This window comes from Sphaeramia orbicularis, chromosome 16, assembly GCF_902148855.1.
Source record: "Sphaeramia orbicularis chromosome 16, fSphaOr1.1, whole genome shotgun sequence".
NCBI lineage: Eukaryota > Metazoa > Chordata > Actinopteri > Kurtiformes > Apogonidae > Sphaeramia > Sphaeramia orbicularis.
The window spans coordinates 45337063-45349160 of NC_043972.1; the positions used below are offsets into that span (position 1 = coordinate 45337063).

The 12098-nt window shown below is 36.6% G+C and overlaps 1 protein-coding gene across 3 annotated transcripts in view; it reads right to left on the bottom strand.

Annotated features, from left to right (window-relative positions):
* The window catches only part of usf2l (upstream transcription factor 2, c-fos interacting-like), a 29507-nt gene that overhangs the window by 3158 nt on the left and 14251 nt on the right, over positions 1-12098 (bottom strand). For all 3 annotated transcript variants that reach the window (XM_030157609.1, XM_030157610.1, XM_030157611.1), the window contains 3 exons: positions 7215-7273; positions 6742-6836; positions 1611-1739 (listed from right to left, as the gene is read on the bottom strand). In XM_030157609.1, coding sequence (XP_030013469.1) covers positions 1611-1739; positions 6742-6836; positions 7215-7273 — 283 coding nt within the window. The remainder of the gene's footprint in view (positions 1-1610; positions 1740-6741; positions 6837-7214; positions 7274-12098) is intronic.

Below are 12098 nucleotides of genomic sequence, written 5' to 3' on the forward strand. Positions count from 1 at the left end.
AGACAGACAGACAGACAGACTTCCTGGTATATACGATACAACCATCGGCCCTAGAGGGCGGGGTCATAATAACCAGTTGGACAATTTTTCTAACTTCAAATTTTTAAAAATCAGTTGGACAAAATTTTTTAAGTTAAAATTTTCCAGAATTTGTAAAGAAGAAAAAAATAAATAAATAAATAAATAAAAAATAAAAAAATGAATCCAGCATTTAACTTGGCAATGCACCTCACCTGGTAGAGAAGAAAATGTGTGTTGAATTTAAAAAGAAGCAGATGAATAGTCTTCAGCAAGTCACTTGGACAAAAATCTTGGATGGACAGACTTCCTGGTATATACCTTATACTATAGTTTAGTATATATACTGTATGCAATACACTATAATAATTATGAACTCACAGTTTTACAAGAATAAGTCAGAATTTACATGATTCAAGTAATAAGTTATTGAGAAGACACCAATGTTCTCAAGAATTAGTCATAAATCTGTGAGAGGGAACTTTTTGCTAGAAGACTATAAAGCATGTGATGTTAGAGGGGAAAAAAAGAGAAAAAAAAAAAAAGAGATTAAAGTTGTACATCTGTCAGAAAATTTCTGATATTATGAAGTCATAAATATCAAGGAAAATTAAGAAATCCTACAGGATTAAATCGGAAAGATGAGAGAAAACGTGGATTCACTTTTATAAGGCAATCATACTTCAATATTGATACTGAAGTTTTTCGCTACTATATTTGAGTCTTTGAGACTTCTCTAATGATTACCCACCCTCATTTTCTTTTACCTAAATGGGTGCCAATATGAGGTTGTAAAATACAGCTCTAAGTTTACAGAACAAACTTTTTCATTCAAAGACTATTACGTACTCTGCAGCCTGTGCAATCCGTGGGATTAAAGTGCTGTGTGCGCAGCCCCTTTTCATGCACCTCTGTCCACAACCAAGTGGATTACCACATCCTGAGGTGTGTCATCCCCACTACATTTCCCCTGGGTGAATCCCAAATTCTCTGCCTCCCCGCTGAGGGACTGAGGAAAGGATATTGAGCTTTGAGCATCAGAATAAGAATATATTGCGAGTGCCTCGCAGGCCTGGTATTCAATAGGGAGACATGGCAGCCTCAGAGCTGCGAGATTTGACAATACTTTGAGTGCATTAGAATGCAGTTAGTTCTCACACAACCCTGGCATAGATTATTCCCACATTCTCTCAAAGTACTGATTTCAGGTAACGTGTCTCATTATATGAGTGCAAACTCTTTGATCTGCTTTGTTAGGCTGTGATGATCAGCTACAGAGGCTCAACTCTCAGGGGGGTTGTTTTCGAGAAATGAAGATGCATACTGCGCCGGGTGGATTTCATGACTTAAATGAGAGATGTTGCAATGCACTCTAAAGGGAACTTATCTATTCACTGCACAAGAAACCTTCACAGCCACATAGGCATTCTGATTATATGTAACTTTATATTTCTGCTTCACCAAACAACCTCCAAGGAATATTTTAGGCTCATATATGATTCATAGACCTTTACCCGTTACTGAAGTCGCATACACTTCAGTTGACGCCAATATCTGTAAGCTACAGCAAAGACATATGGAGATAAACATACCTGCTGCCTGCACAACTCATTGTCAACTTGTATCCTTTCCACTTCCTTCAGACTTTCTTGCAGCCGCTGGTTGCTTTGCCTCAGCTCTCGAATGTAGTCACAAGCTTTGGAGAGGATGCCCCCTTTGCTCTACAAAGAATAGGTTGTCAGGTTAGATGAAGATAGTCGTGAAAAAACACAAAGATTGACAAATAACAGGTCAACAGCAGGAGATTTGGGCCCAATCGAATGCATCACTAATCACTGATCCACAGACTGAGACAAATTCCACCCAAAAGGAACAATGTACATGCATATTTTTCCCTAGAGTAAAGCAGAGTGGGTTCTTTTATCTTCTACACTGGTCTCTTCAGCACAGATGCTCTGTATGAACCTAAAGCAGACATAATCATGATGGAAACAAATGTAAGGAACTTTTTATGTTTATCTATGGAAGTTGCCAATATGGAAAGTTTCAAAATGTTAAATCTGGATGAGAGACTTTAAGAGACAGTGACTACATTTACATGGATTAAATATATCTAGTTGTGAAAAAGCCTAAGTTCACTATTATTCCTGTATATCATGGGTGTCAAACTCGTTTTAGTTCAGGGGCCACATTCAGCACAATTTGATCTCAAGCAGGCCAGACCAGTAAAATAATAACACAATAACATAAATAACACTTAAGTGCAAAAATACCAAAATTACGTAGTGAAAATGTTGACATTTACAAAATATCCTTTCACAAATAATGTGAATAACCAGAACAACCATGAACAATAAGTGAATTTTAACAATATTATGCCTCCTCATATTATTTTCACGTATATATTCTCACAAATACTAACAGGCATCTGGAACTGAAAATCTGTTATTTAATACCTATTGTTTTGTTTTGGGGTTTTTTTTCATTCCGAGGGCCAGACTGGACCCCTTGGCGGGGCAGTTTTGGCCTGTGAGCTATGTTTGACACCCCTGCTGTATATGCCCATCCTTGCACACACTGATTAGAAACTTTTCCTCTGCTGATAAACTTTCCACTATGTGAATTCCTCCCTTTTTCATACCTTCATGAAAATGTTTTCCATATTTCATCATATCAAAATAAAAACATTATATCCTCTTTCATAATGTTTAAAAATAGGTATGCTTCTCTTTCTGACAATAAATCTAAGATAATCTGACTGCATACATGTTTAAAGAATCCTCATAAAACTGGAATAATATCAGCAAATTCATTAATACAGTATCTAGTTTATAAATGCTCTATTTGGAAAATGACTAATTAGGAATACCCAAACAGAAAACTGTTTCAATGATATCTCCTGTTACATTCAGAATAATGTTGAAATATTACTGTGCATGTAAACATACTCAGTGTTATCATACAAATGTTTAGTAAATGAGCCAACATTACTTCATTATGTCATAACATTATTTCACTATCCATAATTGAAATTCTAACTAGTCCCTTATGTGAATTACACTGCAAAGTGCCTTCACTCTCCATTATTTTGACAGTGAAAGAGTCAGTGTAAAATGTAATGTTATACAAATCCATTGTCTAGTTTGTAAATTTGGGTTCCAGAGAGACATCAAATTTATTTTTTGAGACTTAATATGGAATAGGAATTAGGGAATATCATACACATTGTTTTAAATAACTTAAAACTCTAATCATATCAATGTGAAGTTTTTCTACTTTTTGTCTCATTTGGACATTCAGAGGTTTTACTGTTTGGACTAGTTTAGTTGATAACATAATTCTTTTGGGACATGTGTTCATGGTAATTTAATTAAATATAAATAAATCCCTTGAAAAACACCCACAATATTAAAATGAAGGGCCTTAGACTTCCACGTAAAGACTATATGTAGAAAAAATAAATCATCTGGAAGCTGAAAACAGTGACCTTCTGAGTGTTCACATTTGTAGTTTCAATTTCAGTAAATTATCCATTTTCAGACAAAGAAAATGTTTGTTCTTCCAAAGCAAAGACAACAGATGTCGACTAATAGAAATTTACAGAAAAACAGAATTAATATCGAACAGGGAGAGGTCTGAAACAGCCTGGGCCTTTGAGAGTCAAGAAAAAATATGTAACAAATGCAGAAATGCAAAAGCTGAAATCAGTGGGGAAAAAACTAATTATGAAAGAAAAGACTAAATGTAAAGATAAATGACCTGATGCTGTTTCCCTGTGGAAAACTCAAAATATCACGGTTACTGAAGTCATCATCACAACCCATGGAGTAGAGCAGTACGGTCTTAGCAGCGGTCAGAGATTACTGCTTTCAATCACATATTTGAACTCTGATCCTAACCGCGACTCATCTTGGACATCCCCAGAAAAACTGTTTTTTCTATTTTTATACATCGGCTAAAATTTACTTAGGGGGTCAAATGAGTGTAAGAAATGAATAGAACTGTGTTGAAATAATGCTAATACATGTGTGCACAGACTACTGATGTTATTTGACAGTGGAAGCTATATTTTCAGAAATATCGGATTTTGAATAGCACGTGTATGTGAAAACTTTTGCTGGTGGATGGACGTGACAGTGGACGGATGTGACATTACCCATGATGATCTGGTCAGTACCAGTATTTTATTAGTAATAAACTTATATACTTAGTATTGCTAATAATCCTCTTATTCATAAATGTTAGTATTGTGGATCTAAAACAATAACAGCTTAACAAAAACACAAAATGTGGCAGTGGACGGATGTGACATGGTTGTTACGGATCCCATCATACTGATGCTCGGCAGCCATGTCACCGTTTCCACAAATGATCCCTGTGCAAAAACTAGGATCATAATTATTTATTGTATAGTTTATCAACATACTAAAGAGTAAATAACAATATAGAATTGTTATTTCTTTATAAAAATGCTTATTATTAGAAAACTGTTCAAAAGTGACATGTGACATGTATGTATTAGCGTAACATAAGCAGGATGGATCAGCACCATACTCCATATTGCAACCTGTAAAAATAAAACATGTGATATGTAGTATATAAAAAAAATTGGGGAATCTAAAAGAATAGAATATTTGTTTTTCAGGTAAATTCACTTCAAATATAACTTGGCCATTTGTGACATGAAAATATAGCATTAATTGTGATGAAATTGGACATTTTTGACCTGAAAACATAGTTCATATGACCATCAACATATTGCGACATAAATGAAATCCTGTAAATTTGCATAACTTGCATTTACCAACACAAAGTTCCTTTGGGGATTCACTTATATTGATTTCTTATGTGCAAAGACATAAATAAGACCTCTAAGCAAATTTTAGCCGATAATTTTTTTTACTATGTTCCTTGTGACACCAGGGGCCTTAGAGTGTTGTAATTTCAGTTTTTCTGCGCTTTGCATATGGCAAACTGACAAATAAAGCTGACTTTGAAATAATATTCAATTGTCAAATCTGTTAATTCACATATTACTGTCTATTAAAACTGTACGAGACATTGTGCCTTATGACAGTCAGCAACATCATAGAGCTGTTCTCATCTCTTTCTTTACGGTTACTTTTCAAAATATAAATGTCTATATCGGCTGTCCATGGCTAACAGTAACTCAGTGACTTCACCTGATGACAGACCACAATGAAACCTCCCTGCTCTCTCTCTCTCGTGTGCACTCTGACTCTAGTGACACTTTCTGCACTCAGCCGAAGATTGTTTATGAGGTAAAAGGGGCATCATTCTGTAACAGAGCTGTGCAGCTCAGACTAAGTGTTTGTGGAGTTCCCAGCTCTCAGAGTGAGCCATGTTCTGTAGTAAAACCATCAGCTGTTCCCATCATACGTCAGTGTCAACAGTCTGACTGTCGGTTTCTTTTTGAGTCAGTAAACAGATGTAATGTGTTCAATGTAAACATTCAGGAGGCAGTGGTTTTTTATGTCAGATGTCACTTTTCAGTAAACTGTAAAAGTGATCTGAGAGGAAAGAAAACTTCTTCACCTCATCTGTTTTCTGTTCAAGTTTTAGATAATCTGCCTATGCCGAAAAAATTCTGGCTGATCACACATATCTTCACAGAGGGAGGATGTACAAACAGACGACTGGCAGCTGTAATGACTAATCCCAGATCATCTCTGTAGCGCCATGAGACAGTGATGCATCGTCCATCTTTATATTTGGTCTATGCTTAGAACAGGGAGGGGAAAGCGGCAGAGTGAAGGTGTGTTTTCAGTTCTTTTTCCCCTGATTTCTATTTACGGCAGACTTAATGCATTTTGATATTTATTTTGCTGTTTGAACATGAAGTGCTGTGTGGTTTACCGCTGGTATTGGCATCTTCAAATACAGCAACCAGAACTGGATTGGAACTGAAAAAAGTGGGTCGATGCATTCCTAAGTAGCTGTGTAGAAAAGGAAAATCTAAAACTAAAACTACAGGGGAAATATTTCTGTGAACTGACAGAAAAATAATTGCAAAACTAAAACTGAAATGAAACAAATTATAGTATAAAATGTGTTTGCATTTGCATTACATTTAATAAACGATATGTGATGTCATGTGTTAGATCCTACCATTTTCTGCCTTCATAAATAAAGGCTTTCCTCATCATACATGAAAAACTCCAAATAATGCTAAAACTATTATTATTATATCATAATTATTAGTAGTAGTTCCATTATTATTAATCCATATATTTATATAGTTACTTCTTTATTATCATCTATTATTATTATTATTACAATTTTATAATTTATTTCCACTAGTAGTTTTTAATGTGCAATTGCCTATTTTTTACTACTTTTTTTTGTAACTATTGTTATCACTATTTTCTTTCCTTTCTGTCTTGTAATAGTTCTTATATGTGTACATTCGGTGTTGTGCTGCTATTGGAGCCTTAATTTCCTGAGGACTCTGCCAAAAGGATCAATAAAGTTCTATCTAATCTAATCTAATCTAAATTAAAGAATAAACTGAAAAAAATCCATTCCTGATACGACTAAAACTAATAACCAACTTCTCAAACTAAAATAAAATGAGAACACAAACTAAAAGACTAAATCAAAATACAGCCTAATTAAAACAATGACAGCTGCTGTTAGAAGACGGTCATTTAAAACCCCAGAGTCCATAACACCTTAGTACAGTAACAGTCAAACGCTGCCTACCGCTCCAGTCTTAGTGCTGTCCATATTGCAGTCTGGGATGATCTTGGACAGAGTCACGATCCAGTTGTTGATCTTGTCTCTTCGTCTTCTTTCAACTGTTAATGTTTTATCACAAGAAATAAGAACAGGTCAAAACATTATGTACTCACAATAACAGATGCAGAGTGACATGGTAGTGGTGGTGGTGAGGGGGGGCTTATTTGAAGTGTAACTCCTTGGATGCTGTCATTTCGGTGGGTGCTGGTGCTAAATACTGACTGCTACAGACAGCTCAACAGTAACCTCTAGTGGCCATTTAAAAAAAAAAAAAAAAAAAAAATATATATATATATACACACATGTTATCTGTTCACAGACATTTCAACAGGGCTTGGTGTTTTTCTTTCAATAAAAACTCTCCATTTAGACACCACAGTGCATTGTGTTGCTCTGCTGGATGAAATCAAAAGGCACAATCATAACTAATTACCCACCTTCATTATGTTGCGCTCTCCTCCTTTCATCTCTTGGTGTTCGAGGTCCATCCATTTTCCTGCAAAGAGAAAGGAAAACACTCTTCATACATTATAATATCTCTCATCTCTGGCTGTCATACAAACAGACACAAATCCAACCCAATCCCCCCAGTATGTGTCTAGCCCTTCCCCTGTGTGAGTCTGTTATCTTTAAATTTGTGCCTTTTGTAATAACAGCCCACGTCTCTGGCTGTCATTAAAAAAGCGAGCCTTGTGTAACTGTGCGCTGCTTTTCGATGGGGACGCCAGAGGACGCCGAGACGCGTGAGGTCACGCAGGCGGTCCCTGTACCCCAGATGTCCCGGAGCTCAGACGATTTGACTGAATTAACAGAACAACACCCCCCCCCCCCAATCCACCTTCCTTATTCTCCCTCCAGTTGTTCTCTTCCCAGGTGTGGCCCAGAGGGACACCTTCATGTTTTATTATGCTGTAAAAGTACGACACTGTGGAGGAGCAGATGCTGTCTATTGGAGGCTGTGCGTACGGCTAATGACACAACTGTCTCTTGTCTCCGTCTTCCCTTAGGTATTCTGTTAATTAAGTCCCTGAGACGTGACAGAGGGATTTACCCAACCACGTACCACGGCATGAACAGGCCAATAATGCACTAGCTCAAAATTATATAGGCAACTCAATATCTGTTTTTTAATTAACACCTTATTCACTCTGTTTAAAAATACATTATCTATGGAATTGGTTGGATGCATGGAGATGATTTACTTCGATAATTTGACATCGTTACAAGGCAGTAATGCTAAAGAAATCTATTAAGTTGCATTGGATTTTTTTGTCAAATCAATATCCTGTGAGGTCATTTTAGTTAGTCGTCCTTCAGAAACACAACGTCTTTATTCTAGACTGGTGAGTTTGTGACTAATCAACAAAACTCTGCTGCAGATATCTATGTTTGAGATAGGCAGCCAAGCCAAACTGCAGTCTCACTTGTATCTCAACACATCTTAATGGGATTTCAACTGCATAATGGATTCAGGCCCAACCGTACTCTTAGGCAGAATGTGTTTAGAAAAAACGTGGAAGACTACATGAATAACAAAATGTACAGGCTGGGATGAATGTCTTTTTCACCTCTTATTTGCTTCTCTCAACTTATAGAAGAAAACTACATCTGAGTGCACATAAGGGTTAGAGCTGCCAGACGAATACAGAATGTCAGCGGAGTGCATCCCTGCTGCTGAAGAGTTACAAGTGCATACATCTGAACGCGCTATGGATGCAGAAGCACAAGAGAACCATGTTCGCATAGTTTTATATTGATCTTCAAATGTGGCAGTGTTACACCAAGTCAAAATGTGCCTATACCAATTACACTCTAATGCAGGGGTGTCAGACATACAGCCTGTGGGCCAAAACCAGCCCGCCCAAAGGTCCAATCCGGCCAGCAAAGTGAAAAAAATCACACTGGAGATATTCACAGTCAATGGTGTCAAACTTGTTTTGGTTCAGGTTTCACATACAGACCAATGTGATCTCAAGTTAAATAATAGCATTATAACCTATAAATAATGACTCCAAATTTTCTCCTTGGTTTAATGTGAAAAAATAATGATGATAATAATGTGAAAAAATAAGAATACATTATGCCTATAAACAGCATGCTATTTGTTGGGGGGTGGGGCCCATCACCCCTCTGGTTTTTACGTCCCTACTTCTGCTGAAAGAATTTCATCCTTGGGGGGGGGGGGGGGGTAACCCCATCAATGATTAAAAGCCAATTGAAATAACAGGCAGGTTGTGACTGAGTTTTCTTACACCTATAGCCTACATTGCTGGCACTAAATGCCCCCACAGAGTCGGGTTTACTTGACTCCGTGGACGTCCGTGTGTACTTGAGGCAAACCCAAAGCACCACCGGACATGTCCACGCAAAGCTGAAGTTTTACAACTGCGCAGACTCTGTGTACAGATATTTGGTGTTACACAATGTAGGATGATGTAAATGTAGGAAATTGTCATGAGAAATGTAGGAAATTGGTATGTTCAACTATGTAACCCCAAACGTCCATGGACAGTGTGTGCAGAGTCCACGCCGCTCACAGTACGCACACAGTACGCCTGACTCTGTGGGAGCCTTAACTTTTATCTGAATCGAACTGTCAGCAGTCTCAGAATTCGTGAACATCCCCATGCACATAAGTACATTGTATACCTTACCTATCTCTCTCTGTATATATCAGTATCTCTCTCTCCGTGTCTAAAAGTGACATTTTTTTAACCTGCCCCAACTCGACCTGATCCGTGCATCACTGGTACAGATGGACGTCTGCAGGCACCAATGTACATGTTCAACTGCATCTTCTAATCAATTAGGTTTTATGTTACGGTTTACAGTCTGATTGAGTTGCCCGTTGACCATAAATCCTCTCCTATGTTGGTGTGGTTGGCCCTTATCCATGGTCCTGAAACTTCATTAGGCCATCTCCCACATCACAGGTGTGGCCATCACAGAAAATTAAATGTTTCATGTATTTTTAGTTTGCATTAAAGATGAATGTTCAACTGTCCGACAAGTAATAGAGCCTACCATTAACTTAAAAAAGAATTTGGTCTGTTGATTGCTTGTTTTCGTGATTAAAAAAAAAAAAAAAAAAAAAAAAAAAAAATATATATATATATATATATATATATATATATTTTATATATATACACACACACACCACCCTCGTTTTTTTCTTGACAAAGCGCACCCTGCCTATAAATATAGACAACTTTCTCTTTTAGTGCAATAAATAACATTAAATTATGAAAATATTTATATTTACAAACTATCCACACAAAAATAGATGTGAATAACCTGAAAAAACAAAACTTTAAGAAAAACAAGTGCAATTTTAACAATATAATGCCTGTTAATAAATGTTTTGTGACTTCGTAGATCTGATCTACAGTATAATGCACTTGTATAAATGATAAGTTACAACATAATATTGCTAAAATTGCAGTTATTTTTCTTAAGAAATTTCTTTTTTTCCCAGTTTATTCCCATCTTTTTTGTATGAATAGTTTATAAATGTAAATATTTTCAGAATTTAATGTTATTTTTTTGTACTAAATCAAAGAGAACATTTTGGAGTTGTCATTGTTTAAAGGCTATTATGCTATTATTTTACTGGTCTGGCCCACTTCAGATCAAATTGGGCTGAATGTAGCCCCTGAAAGAAAATGAGTTTGACATCCCCGCTCTAATGTGTTTAGAGTTACTTTATTTTGATGAATGGAAATAGTTTTTATGCCATTAAAAACAGGTACATATAGTTAATTCTCCTGTCAGTGCCCCTGACCACAGTGCTGATGAACATCTGGAGTTGGTCCCTGAGTGCCTTCAATGGTAACTCACTGTTCCTAATGTGTGCTAATATTAATGTTAATACTAATGCTACATACTGTGTGTGTGTATTAGAATGGGAAAAATGCAGCGACATTTCCCTACAAGATAATAAATTAAGTTAAACTTAACCTTTAATATTTAGGCACAGATTCTCTTTGTTTTACCACATTCTCCAAGGACTGAAACTTTTCTACTTATCAAACATTTATTTTAATTTGCACATTTATCAGTGCACTTTATGGTGAGCGTTCCACTAACCTATCTGTTAATAGCATTAATGTCACTAGCGCAGGTTGCTAGGCTACCAAGTTAATTTCAGCCTGTTTAGGAGACTTTAGGGTCTCCTGATTTAAGACTTTTGGTTTAGTCTGCATTAACTTGTAAAGTGTTTGTAATGTGTTGTTTTGCTGCAGCTGAAGGTATAATGAGGAAGAATTACCAAAAGTCCATGAGCTGTAGATCTGACTTCCAAACTCTGAGGTGCAGTGTGTCTGATTTATATAGATACTTAGGAGTTATGCTAGTGTGAAAACGTTTTTAATTCATTACAAAACTGAGGCAGGACAAATTAGGCCGCCAATGTTTAGGTAATTAATAGTAACACTGCAGCTGTATGTACAAGAAAATGTGGACTAGTATTTACTACATCTAAGTATTGTCAACGTTGTAATAATGTCAGTCTACAATGATCTAAAAGTTCAGAGTTTCCACTCCAATAACAACAAACAGCCATCACACACAGTCTCTAGAAACCTGATAAAACTAGAGGGAAACTTGTGGGGATGCCATCTGGAAAGGGTGGGGGGCAAGTTCACAACTTTTGTAAGAAATGCTTTAATGATGTCAATGTTGATATGAAAACATGATAAAGTTGTTAAAAAAAAAAAAAAACAGAGGGAAACTTTGATTGGTCTAAGTCGCCTGCAATTTATAAGATGTGAGAAACCTGTGATTCAGATGGTGGATTGTGATTCTACCTCAAAACAACATCATATGATCGTTTGGCCTGATCACCAAGTCCTAGTCGGACCCATCTCCAGACTTCATTTGTTCTGTGCCAGTGCTTTAAAAAGGTACGGCACCCTTCACAATCATTCTTAAAGATAAAATGACATGTGTCAAATCATTGTCAAAACTTGTCTTTTTCATTGTGTGGTTGTAGCTTGGAGGTTATTTTTCATCTCCTACTGAGGTAAACTTTCAAAATGGTAATCCGCAGACAGCAAAATGGATGAGAATACCAATCCAGTGAGACTACACCAACACAAGTTCAGTGTCTTGAAGCTGGTGGAAGTTGTTGTCATGACTTTAGAAACTTCAGACTGTCATTACTGGGAGTGAGTTGGGGGCGTACCAGCAGGCCTCCCTTCACATGCAGTGTAATTTTGCAAGGCATCATGGAAAAAACATTGAAAAACAAAAAGAAAATTAAGGATTTGCAGAAGTCTGGGGTTGTCCTTGGGAGAAATGTCCAAATGTTTTGAAGGCACCAC